The 16,452-nt window shown below is 37.5% G+C and overlaps 1 protein-coding gene across 4 annotated transcripts in view; it reads left to right on the top strand.

Annotated features, from left to right (window-relative positions):
* Nucleotides 1-16,452, top strand: part of MAPK10 (mitogen-activated protein kinase 10) — a 351,818-nt gene that overhangs the window by 190,934 nt on the left and 144,432 nt on the right. For all 4 annotated transcript variants that reach the window (XM_029236032.1, XM_029236029.1, XM_029236033.1 and 1 more), the window contains one exon: nucleotides 15,470-15,639. In XM_029236032.1, coding sequence (XP_029091865.1) covers nucleotides 15,518-15,639 — 122 coding nt within the window. In that variant the 5' untranslated portion in view covers nucleotides 15,470-15,517. The remainder of the gene's footprint in view (nucleotides 1-15,469; nucleotides 15,640-16,452) is intronic.

Below are 16,452 nucleotides of genomic sequence, written 5' to 3' on the forward strand. Positions count from 1 at the left end.
CTTGTTATTGGACTGTTTATATTTTCTATTTCTTCCTGGTTTCTGTCTCAGAAGGTTGTGCTTTTCTAAGAATTTGTCCATTTCTTTTATGTTGTTCATTTTATTGGCATATAGTTGCTTCTAGTAATCTCTCATGATCCTTTGTATTTCTGCAGTGTCAGTTGTTTCTTCTCCTTTTTCATGTCTAATCTATTGATTTGACACTTCTCTCTTTTTTTCTTGATGAGTCTGGCTAATGGTTTATCAATTTTGTTTATCTTCTCAATGAACCACCTTTTAGTTTTATTGATCTTTGCTACTATTTCCTTCATTTCTTTTTCATTTATTTCTGATCTGATTTTTATGATTTCTCTCCTTCTGCTAGCTTTGGGTTTTTTTTTCTTCTTTCTCTAATTGTTTTAGGTGTAAAGTTAGGTTGTTTATTTGAAATGTTTCTTGTTTCTTGAGGTAAGATTGTATTGCTGTAAAATTCCCTCTTAGAGCTGCTTTTGCTGCATCCCATAGGTTTTGGCTTGTCGTGTTTTCATTGTCATTTTTTTCTAGGCATTTTTTGATTTCCTCTTTGATTTCTTCAGTGATCTTTTGGTTATTTAGTAGCGTATTGTTTAGCCTCCATGTTTTTGTGTTTTTTACAGATTTTTTCCTGTAATTGATGTCTAGTCTCATAGCTTTGTGGTCAGAAAAGATATTTGATACGATTTCAATTTTCTTAAATTTTGCAAGTTTTCATTTATGACCCAAGGCATGATCTATCCTGGAGAATGTTCCATGAGCATTTGAGAAGAAAGTGTATTCTGTTGCTTTTGGGTGGAATGTCCTATAAATATCAATTAAGTCTATCTGTTTTAATGTGTCTTTTAAAGCTTGTGTTTCCTTATTTATTTTCATTTTGGATGATCTGTCTTTGGTGATAGTGGGGTGTTAAAGTCCTTTACTGTGATTGTGTTACTGTCGATTTCCCCTTTTATGGCTGTTAGCATTTGCCTTGTGTATTGAGGTGCTCCTATGTTGGGTGCATAAATATTTACAATTGTTATATATTCTTCTTGGATTGATCCTTTGATCATTATGTAGTGTCCTTCTTTGTCTCTTGTAATAGTCTTTATTTTAAAGTGTATTTTATCTGATTTGAGAATTACTACTCCAGCTTACTTTTGATTTCCATTTGCATGGAATATCTTTTTCCATCCCCTCACTTTCAGTCTGTGTGTGTCCCTAGGTATGAAGTGGGTTTCTTGTAGACTGCATATATATGGGTCTTATTTTTGTATCCATTCAGCCAGTCTGTGTCTTTTGGTGGGAGTATTTAATCCCTTTACATTTAAGGTAATTATCAATATGTATGTTCCTGTTTCCATTTTCTTAATTCTTTTGGGTTTGTTATTGTAGTTCTTTTCCTTCACTTGTGTTTCCTGCCTAGAGAAATACCTTTAGGATTTGTTGTAATGGTGGTTTGGTGGTGCTGAATTCTCTTAAGTTTTTTTTGTTTCTAAAGGTTTTAATTTCTCTGTCAAATCTAAATGAGATTCTTTCTGGTTAGAGTAATCTTGGTTGTAGGTTTTTCTCTTTCATCAATTTAAATATGTCCTGCCACTCCCTTCTGGCTTGTAGTGTTTCTGCAGGAAGATCAGCTGTTAACCTTATGGGGATTCCCTTGTATAGTATTTGTTGCTCTTCCCTTGCTGCTTTTAATATTTTTTCTTTGTATTTAAGTTTTGATAGTTTGATTAATATGTTTCTTGGCGTGTTTCTCCTTGAATTTATCCTTTATGGAACTCTCTGAGCTTTCTGCACTTGATTGACTATTTTTTTTCTATGTTAGGGAAATTTTCAACTATAATTTCTTCAAATATTTTGTCAGACCCTTTCTTTTTCTCTTCTTCTTCTGGGACCCCTATACTTCGAATGTTGGTGTGTTTAATGTTGCCCCAGAGGTCTCTGAGACTGTCCTCAATTCTTTTCATTATTTTTACTTTATTCTGCTCTGTGACAGTTATTTCCACGATTTTATCTTCCCAGTCACTTATCCGTTCTTCTGCCAAGTTATTCTGCTATTGATCCCTTCTAGAGTATTTTTAATTTCATTTATTGTGTTGTTCATCATTGTTTGTTTGCTCTTTAGTTCTTCTAGATTCTTGTTAAATGTTTCTTGTATTTTCTCCATTCTATTTCCAAGATTCTGGATCATCTTTGCTATCATTACTCTGAATTCTTTTTCATGTAGACTGCCTATTTCCTCTTCATTTGTTAGGTCTGGTGGGTTTTTACCTTGCTCCTCATCTGCTGCATATTTCTCTGTTTTCTCATTCTGTTTTACTTACTGTGTTTGGGGGCTCCATTTCACAGGCTGCAGGTTCATACTTCCCATTGTTTTTGGTGTCTGACCCCAGTGGATGATGTTGGTTCAGTGGGTTATGTAGGCTTCCTGGTGGAGGGGACTGGTGCCTGTGTTCTGATGGGTGGGGTGTATCTTGTCCTTCTAGTGGGCAGGGCTGCATCCGGTGGTGTGATTTGCAGTGTCTGTGAACTTAGTATGACTTTAGGCAGCCTCTCTGCTAATAGGTGGGGTTGTGTTCCTGTCTTACTAGTTGTTTGACATGAGGCGTTGAGCACTGGAGCTTGCTGGCCATTGGATGGAGCTGGGTCTTAGTGTTGAGAAGAAGATCTCTGGGAGAGCTCTTGCCGATTGATATTATGTGGGGCCGGGAAGTTACTTGTGGTCCAATGTCCTGGGTTTGGCCTTCCCACCTCAAAGACTCAGGCCTGACCCCCAGCTGGAGCACCAAGATCCTGCCAGCCACATGGCTCAGAAGAAAAGCAAGAGAGAATAGCAAAAAAAACAAAAACAAAAACAAAACCAACAGAACCCTAGTATAAATGGTAAAGCAAACCTGTACAGACAAAATCACACAAAGAAGCATATACATACACACTAAGAAAAAAAGGAAAAAATATATATATTAAAAAAAAGGAAGAGAGCAATGAAACCAATAAGCAAATCCATCAATGATAAACACTAAATACTATACTAAGATAAAAATAAAACCAGAAACAAATTAGACGCAGAAGGCAAACCCCAAGTCTGCAGTTGCTCCCAAAGTCCACTGCCTCAATTTTGCAAACATTCATTGTCTATTCAGGTATTCTTCAGATTCAGGGTCTATCAAGTTGACTGTGGGTATTTAATCTGCTGCTCCTGAGGCTGCTGGGAGAAATATCCCTTTCTCTTCTTTGTTCACACAGCTCCTGGGGTTCAGCTTTGGTTTTGGCCCCACCTCTGCAAGTAGGTCTCCCTCAGGTGTCTGTTCCCTGCCCAGACAGGAGGGTGTTAAAGCAGCAGCTGATTAGGGCTCTCTTGCTCACTCAGGCTGGGGTTAGGGAGGAGTATAGTAGTCATAATCGGAATGTGGGGGGAGCCTGTGGCAGCAGAGGCCGGCATGACGTTGCAACAGCCTGAGGTGCACCGTGTGTTCTCTCAGGGAAGTTGTCCCTGGATCTTGTGACCCTGGCAGTGGTGTGCTGCATACGCTCCGGGGTGGTGGTGTTAGTGACCTGCTCTGGCACACAAGGACTCTTGGTGGCAGCAGCCACAGAGTTAGCAGTTCATGCCAGTCTCTGGGGTCTGAACTGATAGCTGCGGCTCACGCCTGTCTCTGGAGCTTGCTTAGGCAGTGCTCTGCTTTCTGTGGGCACACTGGGAAGGAATCCCCTCTCCTCACACATGCCAAAACAAAGGTCTCTTGCCTCTCCAGCAGGTCCAGACATTTTCCTGGACTCTTTCCCAGCTAGCTGAGGAGCACTAGCTTCCTTCACTCTGTCTTCATACAGACAACCCCAGTCCTCTCCCTGGGGTCTGACCTCCAAAGCCTGAGCCTCAGCTCCCAGCCCCAACCTGCCCCAGTGGGTGAGCAGACAAGCATCTCAGGCTGCTTGGTGCTGGTCGCCACCGATCTTCTGTGTGGGAATCTCTCTGCTTTGCCCTCTGCACCCCTGTTGCTGCGCTCTCCTCCATGGCTCTGAAACTTCCCCCCCACACACCCACCATCTCCGCCAGTGAAGGGGCTTCCTAATGTATGGAAACTTTTCCTCCTTCACAGCTCCCACCCAGAGGTATGGGTCCCATCCCTATTCTTTTGTCACTGTTTTTTCTTTTGCCCTACCCAGGTACATGGAGATTTTCTTGCCTTTTGGGAAGTCTGAGATCTTCTGCCAGCATTCAGTAGGTGTTTTGTAGGAGTTGTTCCACATGTAGATGTATTTTTGATGTATTCGTAGGGAGGAAGGTGATATCCACGTCTTACTCCGCCACCATCTTGAAAGTCCGATGTTCCGTATTCTTAAATGTAGCATTTCAATTTTCCCTTCCAAAAAAACAAAAGCGTGTTTTAGAGATAAGTCAGTGAAATCCAGATAACTCACTTTAAACATTTTGATTCTTAAATGAATTTTTATTCTCCTTATGATGAAACAACTTTTCCTCCTACCCTGAGAAAGTATTTTTTTTAAATTAACCGTTATTTATTAACCTTGAAATTTTGTCCCATCTTGATTATATAATACCTCTTATTATTGCCTATTTTATGCTTCTTTTTTCTTTATTAAAGACAAATTGCAGATATGCAGATCAGAAGTGTACATAGAATTCAAGGTGATTAGCTTAGTAGTTAGATCATTGTGATAATGAAGCCGGCATTCTAACTTTGATCCTGTAAGGGACAATTTAATATTAAGCTCCATGAGGACAGGAGCTTTATGTTCTCAGTGCTTAGAACATTACTTGGCACATTGTAAGGCCAAAAAAAAAATTTATTGAATGAAAAACATACTGCAATAGTGGATAGACCTCAAATCTCAGTAACTTATTAGAACAAAAATTTATTTCCTGTTATACAAAGTCTAGAACAGGTTGGTAAGGACTCTCCTCTATCTGGTGACTTAGGAATTTTGTCTTCTGTCATCTTGTGACTCAGGAACTGCCATCTTGTGATGTCCAGTTAAGACATCACAGTGTGGAAAGAGGTGGATTGTAGAGGCACACCTCTTAAATGCCTCTGCATTTAGATGATACCTGCCACTTCTTCATGTAGTCCACTGGCCAGATACAGCAACTTGGCCCCAACAGAACTACAAGGGAGCTGGGAAATGTAGTAGAGCATGTGGGTACCCACATAGCAACTGTCTTCACCACAAATGAAAACACAGAAAAGTATTTTATTACCTGACCATTCTGAACCCTGTTGGTTATACATTGATTTTATAGCAGTATCATAGTGTCTTGGGATGGCACTATGGCCCAGGCCAACTTTCGGCTAAAAACATTCTAAAACTACTAATTAGCTATGTCTTTAAATGTTATCTAACTTCTCAATAATAATGATAACTGTAGTAGTAGTGATAGTAATAATAATAACAAACAACTTTTTAAAAAATAAATTAATTTTATTTATTTATTTTTGGCTTCATTGGGTCTTCATTGTTGTGCATGGGCTTTCTATAGTTGAGGTGAACGGGGGCTACTCTTTGTTGTGGTGCATGGGCTTCTCATTGCTGTGGCTTCTCTTGTTGGGGGTCACGGTATCTAGGCACACGGGCTTCAGTAGTTGTGGCTCATGGGCTGTAGAGTGCAGGCTCAGTAGTTGTGGCACACGGGCTTGGTTGCTCCACGGCATGTGGGATCTTCCCGGATCAGGGCTCGAACCCATGTCCCCTGCACTGCTAGGCAGATTCTTAACCACTGTGCCACCAGGGAAGCCCAACAACAAACAACTTTGTTGAGAGTTTCCTGTAAGCTTATACCATGCTAAGAGCTTTACATAGATTATCACATTTAACTCTCCCACTAATCAAAAGAAGTAGATTACAGGCATACCTTGTTGCATTGTGCTTCACTTTATAGTACTTCACAGGTACTATTTTTTTACACATTGAAGTTTTGTGGCCACCCTGCATTGAGCAACTGTATTAGTGCCATTTTTCTAACAGCATTTGCTCACTTTGTATCTCTGTGTCACATTTTGGTAATTCCCACAGTATTTCAAACTTCTAAATTATTATTATATTTGTTATTATATTCTGTGATTGGTGATATTTGATATTACTATTGTAATTATTTTTGGGGGCACAATGAACTGGGCCCATTTAAAATGAGGACCTTAATTGATAAATGTTGTGTGTTCTGACTGCTCCACCGACAGGCTGTCCCCCTGTCTCTCTCCCTCTCCTTGTGCCTCCCTATTCCCTGAGACACAAAAATATTGAAATTAGGCCAATTAATAATCTTACAATGCCTTCTAAGTATTCAAGTGAAAGGAGGTGTTGTATGTCTCTCACTTTGAATTGAAAGCTAGAAATGATTAAGTTTAGTGAGGAAGGCATTGAAAGCTGATATAGGCCAAAAGCTAAGCCTCTTGTGCCAAATAGTTAGCCAAGTTTTGAATACAAGGGAAAAGTTCTTGAAGGAAATTAAAATCACTACTCCAGTGAACACACAAATGATAAGAAAATGAAACATCCTTATTGCTGATATGGAGAAAGTTTTAGTGGTCTAGATAGAAGATCAAACCAGTTACAACATTCCCTTAAGCCAAAACCCAATCTAGAGAAAGGCCCTAACTCCCTTCAATTCTATGAAGGCTGAGAGAAATGAGGAAGCTACAGGAGAAAAGTTTGAAGCTAGCAGAGGTTGGTTCATGAGGTTTACGAAAAGAAGCTATCTTCTTAACATTAAAGTGCAAGATGAAGCAGCAAGTGCTGATGTAGAAGCTGCAGCAAGTTATCCAGAAGATCTAGCTAAGATAATTAATGAAGGTGGTGATACTGAACAACAGATTGTCAACAGAGACGAAACAGCCGTCTCTTAGAAGAGGATGCCATTTAGGACTTTCATAGCTATAGAGGAGAAGTCAACGCCTGACTTCAAATCTTCAAAGGACAGGCTGACTCTTTTGTTAGGGGCTAATATACCTGGTAACTTTAAGTTGAAGCCAGAGCTCATTTGCCACTGCAAAAGTTCTAGGGCCTTTAAGAATGATGCTAAATCTACACTACTTGTGCTCTAAAATGGAACAAGGCCTAGATGACAGCACATCTGTTTACAATATGGTTTACTGAATAATTTAATCCCACTGTTGAGACCTACTGTTCAGAAAAAAGATTCCTTTTGAAATATTACTGCTCATTGACAATGCACCTGGTCACCCAAGAGCTCTGATGGAGATGAAATTAATGTTGTTTTCATGCCTGCTAATACAACATCCATTCTGTAGTCCATGGATCAAGAAATAATATCCAGTTTCAAGTCTTATTATTTAAGACATTTTGTAAGGACATAGCTGCCATAGACAGCGATTCCTCTGATGGATCTGGGCAAAGTAGATTGAAAACCTTCTGGAAAGGATTCACCATTCTAGATGTCATTAAGAAAATTTGTGATTCAAGGGAAGAGGTCAAAATATCAATTTAACAGGAGTTTGGAAGAAGTTGATTTTAACCCTCATGGATAACTTTGAGGGGTTCAAGACTTCAGTTGAGGAAGTAACTGCAGATATGGTGGAAATAGCAAGAGAACTAGAATTAGAAGTGGAGCTTGAAGATGTGATTGAATTGCTGCACTCTCATGATAAAACTTTAACAGATGAGGAGCTGCTTCTTACGGATGAACAAAGAAAGTAGTTTCTTGAGAAGGAAACTACTCCTGGTGATTATGCTGTGAAGATTGTTGAAATGGCAACAAAGGATTTAGAATATAACATAAACTTAGTTGATAAAGCAGCAGCAAGATTTGAGAGGATTGACTCCAACTTTGAAAGAAGTTTTACTGTGGGTAAAATGCCATCAAACTGTTTTGCATGCTACAGAAAAATCATTCGTAAAAGGAAGTCAATCGATGTGGCAGACTTTACTGTTATCTTATTTTGAGAAGTTTCCACAGCCTCACCAACCTTCAGCAACCACCACCCTCTCAGTCAGCAGCATCAACATTGAGGCAAGAGCTTCCACCAGCTAAAAGATTATGACTCGCTGAAGGCTCATTATGGTTAGCATTTTTCAGCAATAAAATATTTTAAAGTTAAGGTATGTATTTTTTTTATACTTAACAGACTACAGTATAGTGTTAGCCTAATTTTTATTTGCACTGGGAAACCAAAAAGTTCGTGTGACTCACTTTATTGTGGTGATCTGGAACAAAACTCGCAATTTCTCCAAGATATGCATGTACTGCCCTCATTCCATAAATAATGACACTAGGGCTAAGATTGTAAAAAGCTTGCCCAAGACCTCACAGTAAGGATTCTTAAATAAAAGCTGAATTTTTACCCTTTGCTGAAATCCTCACTCTAGGATTTCTCAAGTGCAAAATGAGAATACTAAGTCTTACATGAAATGATTTATTAGACACCCAGCACAGCATCTGGTCCTAATACTAGCTTGGTGCTTAGGAGGTATTCAAACAGTACTAGCTGTCTTCCTTTATATAAAAAGAACAGGCAGGCAGAAGCCATGCCTGCCTGCTCTACTATTGATTACTCTTATGTGCTTTTTCACATAATTGAAAATTGTGATTAAACATAATGTAAGTCTTAGAGTTTTTACTGCATTACTGATTTATAATAAGCCATTGATTCCACAGAGTAACCATCTCTGGGCCAACCAACATAAAAGTGATGTAGATTCCACACTGTAATCCTCCTTGAAGAGTAACACTTCAAGAAGTTGAATGGGGAAAATATACTCAGGACAAAACAAAATCTAATCCTTAATGTCGTTAAGGATTATCTCAGATATCCCTCTTTAAAACTAATATGTAGGTAATTTGATTCGGATTTTAAATGGATTGAACGCATGCCTTTCTGCCATAACAAACAGAGTAGCAGGCATTGTTTCTGCTGACTTTATATAACAATCTTGGAGGGGCAAGAGCAACTCAACATGCTGGCCATAACTGTAAGACTGAAGAGCTCAATATCATTTGTGTCAAAAGCAGAATCACCACTTTTGGCAGATACTTTTCAGTATCCAAACGACAAAATAATACCCAACAGATTGACCAGTTCATTTTCTGGAGATGCATTTTGTAGCGAATTCATCTTAGCTATCCTGTTGAGCTAGATCAATGTTACATCCATAGCATCTTCAGTAGTGCCTGGCATATAGTAGGTGCTCTATAAACATTTAACAAATTCTAGGCAGCTCTGAAAATCCAGCTTTCCATCAACAACACAAGATTGTCTACTTCAGCCCTGAATTGTTTAGTGTTATGTTCAAACTCCAGGCTGAGACAATTGATAAATGAAAGAGAAGGATATGTTATTCACTAATCTCTCTCAAGCTCTACTCCTACAGCTCACCTTATCATAAGAAACCACATCACTGTTCTAAGTTATTTTAGCTGAACTAGTGAATGGTTTAGTAAAAGAAGAACACATGTTTTGGAGTTGGACAAACTTTAATTCATATTAATTGGTAGCACTAATCAATAGTTCCAAGACTTTGAGCCAATTAACAGCTCTGTATGCCACTTTCCTCATCTGCTGTTAGTGTTAAATATAGTATTTAACAGAATACAAAGTTCACCTTTACTAGGTAAGTGACTAATGCTGGTTCACCTTTCTTTCTCCCCTTGTCTTATTGAGCGGTGATATCATATGAAGCATATTTCTATGTCTTTGATGAAAAAATACTGTATCTACTGCCTGTTGTTTGATTCCAGGGTTATTATGTAAAGAACTACTGAATATTTTTTCCTGGGATTGAGTGCTAGAGAAATTTTACCTTTCCTATGAACTACTGTATGGTATACTTTATGAAATTAATGAATCAAAATGTGCCACTCACTGTGGTCTTGTTGTTGTCATGTTTTTCCTTTGGCTTGCTGGAAGCATGACACTAACTTTTGTGCTCAAGACAGTAGATGTTCAAAACTTAAGTCTTCTGGTAAAACAGTCATCTCTTAGCCTGCTTTATTTGACATTTATTCTTAAAACTGGATTTAATGGTTTTATTGTTTCTATATCTTTTATGGTGAGCTGCACAAATCTTTTTTGAAACCACACAGAATATAAATAATAAATGAATGAAGGAATAAAATGACTTGGTTTCATAGGTGCTAAGTGCAGAACTAATCAGGCTTGGTGCTCTTTTCAGCTGAAACTGAAAGTTTTATTCAAGAGAAACTAAGGAAGCTTAACATCTAAAAATTCTTAAACCTTAATGTTTCCTGTTCAGGAACTCACTAGCAGTAACACAGGCCAGTCATGCACAAGTGAAAATGGGGAGGGAGTGAAATACAGGTTATTAAGTCTGAGAAAAATGCAATCAAAGCTTTGGACACCGGCAGGATAAGATCAGTAATGTGGGACATCTTTCTTTTCAAACTCCATAGCTATGGGCTAGCACCTGAACTGATGATAGGAATCATGACACAAGCCCTTTCTTATAGGTCTGTGTAATATGCTGTCTTTTCTCAGAACAGATTATATTCAAATTTCCTCTCTGCCTATCAGACTGCCAGCAGCAATAAAGTCTTCTTTGAATTTAGCTTAAAATTTTTTTGGCAGATAGGGGGCAGGGAGGAAATGAGTTTGCTTTGAATTTTTTCAAAGAAAATTTTATTATGTCAATATAAAATAGATCATTGAGTCATTTAAATATAAGATTAATATTCAGTGGGGGAATAAGTTACTTTTAAAATTAATTTGAATCAATGGTAGAATAGACTATTCTAAATCTGTAGTTATTTTGAGCCGTATTGATCTCCAAAAGTCACCACTGTGATGTTTTTCATTTTTAATATAACATTTCTGATTTATAATTAATTTAATCAACATCTTAATTTTTTCTCTGGAAAAACACTTTTCATTTTGACAAGCATTTATGAATACCTGTGAGTTTCATACATTCTTCCCAAATGTTTTAGTATAAATTTAATATAAATAGATGATGGAATGTTTATTTTCATGAGATAATTGAGAGAAAATTGACTGGACACTCTATTGTAATTGTGAGATAGGAAAACACATCCCAGGGAAAATGACAGCTGGGTCTGCTTATAGAGGTGCTGATACCAAGGAAAGTCATCATGGCATTATTTTTAACTTCCACATCCTTTGTTTACTTGGTTTGACCTGCATTTCCTCCAGTTTTTGCCACTCCAACTAGCCTTTTTTGAATGGTGACATCTCTTACTGTTCTCTAAAACAGTGGTTCTCGAAGTGTGGAACTTGTTAGAAATACAAACTCTTGGTCTTATCTTAGTCCCACTGAATCAGAAACTTTTCAGTGGGACTCAACAATCTATGTTTTACAAGCTCCTCAGGTAGTTCTGATCCATATTAAAACTTCAGAATCCCTGACTTAAACTATTGGCCAGTCATGCCTTCCCAGTACGAATTTCTGATTCTTCCTGTCTTGGGTTCAAATCATCAGTTCTGTGATCTGAATAGGAATATACTAAAACATATAACGGGTGAAAAATCTCTTCTGCATTGATAATATTTTTCCGTAGTGTGCTTGATGGCATATTTTCATAGGCTTATTTTTATTTATTTATTAAATTTATTTATTTAAAAAATTTTTTTTGCGATACGCCGGCCTCTCACTGTTGTGGCCTCTCCCGTTGCGGAGCACAGGCTCCGGACGCGCAGACTCAGCGGCCATGGTTCATGGGCCCAGCCGCTCTGCGGCATGTGGGATCTTCCCGGACCAGGGCACGAACCCGTGTCCCCTGCATCAGCAGGCGGACCCTCAACCACTGCACCACCAGGGAAGCCCCATAGGCTTATTTTTAGAGAAAAGCTTATATTTGAACTTTATAGTCATGATAAGACTGCATGGAAATTGAGGAAGAAAATTGTGTGTGTGTGTGTGTGTGTATGTGAATTCACAGATTTTACAATGATGATTTTTAATCTTATTGTGAGAAATTATATGCTTTCAAATGGATAAAAAAATCACTGAGTAGCTCTTATTTTAGAAAATGTGTCAGGGCATTAGGTATTTCATTTGAATAGCTTTTATTTGTTTCTTTTTGACTGGGAATACTTTTGTACCTAAAATTTTGCTCTTAGTCTAAGCTCTATGATTGTTTTAACCATTTTACCAAACTACCAAGTCTGTATATAACTTCCCCATTACATAAAAAGTCCTGCTCCAAAGTATGCACTGGGAAAAATTACAGGGTACTTCTCAGGCGTGTGAACAATTGCTGTGATGAAATGATATACTCCATTATAGCACTTGGCCAGCTGGTGACTTGTCCTGAGTACCACGACTTCGTTAGTTCTTGAGTCTGGAGCAGCGGGTGTCTTTCAAATACCTGAATCTGAGATGTAGGGTAATCCTTGTTCTAACTAGGACTCTGGTTTCCAGTGTGTGTTTGCCGTGAACAATGGAATTTGGCAATACGTAAAGACACCAAGTGTATGTTCCCTGATGCAGAAGCAGAAATATTATTTCTGCTTCATAATAAGTGTTTTAGTTTCCAAATATCTCAGGCAAAGCTATGTGATCTGTTTCACAGACTTCAGGCAGTCCTTCCACTCCAGTGTGTGATTCTCAATATGCATCAGAATACTTAGAAGCCTTATTAAAACAGAATGTTGGGCCCCAGAGTTCCTGATTTAATAGGTGTGGGGTGGGAGTGAGCAGCCTCATTTCTAACAAGTCTACAGGTGATGCTGATACTGATGCTTCAGGGAGCACACTGTGAGAATGATTTTCTAATGCTGCCTTTCTCAAAGTCAGATCCTCAGATCCTCAAATCAGAATCACCTGGACTGCCTAGTAATCTCCAAATCCTCAGGACCTATGCTGAAGACCTGAATCCAAATCTCCAAGGTTTTATGTCAGTGATTTGTATTTTATCAAGCTCCCCAGGTAGTCCAAATGCACACTCACATCTGAGAACCAGTTAGAGGGGAGGACTGGGCATATAGTTAGCCAGAGAAAACACAAATCAAGTCTCTTTCCAACATTACCAATTTTATACCATGACTTGGCATTCATGGTTGTTTTATACATAGTAGTTGGATGAATTAATGATAATGAATGAATGCAGGCAATTAGTTGCTACTCCCTGTTTGCTCCTAGTATCTTTTTTTTATTCTGCTATAAAATATATTTTCCATATTTTAACTACTTGCTTATTTTACTGCCTCCATCTAGATGGGGAACTTATCTTTTTTTTGTATCTCCAGTGCCAGAAGTCTAGAACATAAAGGTCATTACATATGATTACTACATACATGCAATGCAGTTGGAATAGCGACGTTTCAGAGGTGAAGAGAATATGTGGGGAAAGGGAAATAGATTACTTCGGTTTGATGAGACTAGTGTGTGCTAAGAATTTTGTGGGTGGTCAGGAGCTAGAGTAGTACAGGATGTGAAGGGTCAGAACATGACAAATGGCAAGTCGGGCACTTTGTACCAAATTAACCTTGACAGATGAAATTCATTTGTTAGTCTAGCTCCAGTTGCTTTTTTACCTTTCCTTACCAAGGGAAAAAAAATGACTTTAGTAGGGTTAGTTTACTGATACATTAAAAAGTCTAGCATAGAAATGGACTATGGTGTAGAGAACAGTTCCTGATACTGTAGTTGAAATAAAGGATCGTTATAATGTTCTTGTTTCTGCTATTGTCCACACCCATTGTCTAAATTCTAAACCCTGTTTAGTCTCCATGAATGGGCTCACAATGCCCTGATTCTTAATAGTGTTGTTTAATTTCCTATTCTGTACTTCATAGACTGCCTCCTGGATTTCAGACCTCTCATGATTTTATTTGTGAATTACCTGAATTTTCAGTCTCCATCCAAACAACCTAGATTCCTAATTTATAGTCCACTCTGTTCTTTGAGGTCTGTGTGCATTTGTACTGGATTGTTGCTAGCATATGTCTCCCAGTCATAGGCTGGTGCCTGTCACGACTGTTCTGCTCTCAAGCCCATCTGGGGTCTTAAGGTTCTTGTACTAGATTCGTAGGTTTTGCCACCCTTGTCCACAAAGTCCCCATTGTATTCTCCTCATTGCTAATGCTGCCTGTCTCTCATCCAAGAGCATACAGGGCAAATTAGTTTGTACTCCTATTTCAATTTTTTAATTAGAAATGAAATGCCAAAAATGTCTAAGGAAATGGCTTTATTACCAACTACAGGTCCAGAGCCTAAGGAGGTTTAAATCTTCTTTCAGATTATGTGAGAATTAGATTTTCGGAGGTCAGTATATATTAAAACCGTACAAAGATCTTTAGTTTAGATTCTGGGCTCAGAACATTAAAGCCAGTTTTGTTTTGTTTTTTACTAATTAAAGCTTTGACATACTCAAAAGATGTAAGTATGTAATTATTCATTGTGTGGGAATGTCCCACTCATTGCAGGACAGCCAGCATTGGTCGATAAGCCACATCTTCTATTATTGTGGCACACCAAAACATGCCCACAGATCTCCCAAATGCCTGCTAAGGGTTAGTGTCACCTCTAAAGAAAACCACTGGTTTAGAGTATTCAATTTTCAAGTGCTGGAACTGGGAAGGAACCCACAGAGCATGTGAGTGCTCAAAACCTGAACAAAATCAGCAAGAAAGAGACGAATGACTATTGGGTAAACATCCGCCAGTGTGTGCCACAAGGAAAAGGCTAGATAGTATTCTGTAAGGTTCCTTCTCACTACAGAATCCAAACTATTTAATGTCATAAAAAGCAATGTAAGATCATTTATGGGTAAATAATAATCATGGATAATGGATATTTACATTATATATATTCATAAATCATGATTCAAAATAACAATTTCTTCAATTGCTAAATATAATTAATAGAACTTCTCTTATTGATAAACAAAAGATATAGCAATTGAGATACTTAAAATCTAAGCTGGCAATAAATAAAAAAGCTGTCATGTGGCAGTTTAGAACAGTGTTAGTAACTAAAATTTTTCAATGTTTAATGCAGTAGCATTTTTGGTATTATTGAGAGCAAATGAAATCAACACTATTTAATTCAAATTTGCCTAATTAAGACTATGCATTATTTTATATCTCAGTTCTTTCTGAGAAAAGGATGTAGATACATTCTTTCATTCTTCCTCATATGGCTGTTATAACAGATGATCAGGGATCACCTCTGAAGTACCTAACATAGTCTCTGGGGCCAGTATATGTTCAGTAGGTGTTTGCTGCATAAATAAATGGTTTTAATGAAACATTTCAGAAAAGACGATGCAGATCTAAGAATATTTTATCATAAATAGTTTTAATATTGAAAACAAATTTTTCTTTGCATTTTTTCTAAGATATTTTACTCCAGGTTATCTTACATGGACTGATATATATATTTTTTTCTGTGTTAAATGTAGGTCTATATAATTATTACAGATGACAAAGTATTAGCAATCATTGAAAGAACAGGCTTTTCTGTATCTCATTGTCATTCTGGTTTTTCTCTTGTCTCAAGTTTTTGTTGTTCTTTTTCACAGGGATTCGATAAACAAGTGGATGTGTCATATATTGCCAAACATTACAACATGAGCAAAAGCAAAGTTGACAACCAGTTCTACAGCGTGGAAGTGGGAGACTCAACCTTCACAGTTCTCAAGCGCTACCAGAATCTAAAGCCTATTGGCTCTGGGGCTCAGGGAATAGTTTGGTAAGTGGGATGGATTTAACTTCTATTTTTCGAAGGAACGTGCTGTATGTGTTGACTACATACACAACACAAACACACAAACACAAATAAATAGCATGACTTGAGGGGGAAAAAATCCATTCTACCAAAGAAAAATAAATTTATGAGCATTATTCGTAATTTACTACCCATTGGCTAACAATATGTACATCTTTGCTTGTGACTAGTTTTTCTAGTCACAAAAAAATCCATTATGCAACAACCATAGAGAAACCAAGAAAACCAGAGGTTTTCTAGCTGTTGCTAAAGCATTTAGAAAATTTTATTTGGATGTTTTCACAGCAAGAAATGAGGGAATATGTGTTCAGATAACCAGCAAGTAAAATTCCCTACAGTCTGAAGAAGTATAAATGAGATCTCAAATGTTCCAGTGACTTTTAAAGTTCAGTGTTTAAAATTCAGTTGCCTATTAGAAAAAGTGGCATTTAAAAAAAATGTTTGTTGAATATTTCCAAAATGGAAAGATCCTGGGCTCCTTAGTAACTACTCTTTTATGACATTTTGAGTGGCAAATTGAAATGATGACAAATCAGGATTTGACTTACCTGTTATAAAACTCTTGCAAAAGTGATGATAGATTGATAAGGACTTTTTTTAGGTAGTTTTAACTTGCAGTTTAGCAACCAAATATATTTAGTATGAACTTATTAGTATAATAATTTTCAGTTTGGTGGCTCACAACTATAAGTAAAAATTTAGGGCATGAACTATAAATATACACATATATTTATTTATAAAGGATATTTACTTATAACATATTTGTTATGTGAATTA

Source organism: Monodon monoceros, unplaced genomic scaffold (genome assembly GCF_005190385.1).
Source record: "Monodon monoceros isolate NGI ecotype Baffin Bay Population unplaced genomic scaffold, NGI_Narwhal_1 Super_Scaffold_20, whole genome shotgun sequence".
Lineage (NCBI taxonomy): Eukaryota > Metazoa > Chordata > Mammalia > Artiodactyla > Monodontidae > Monodon > Monodon monoceros.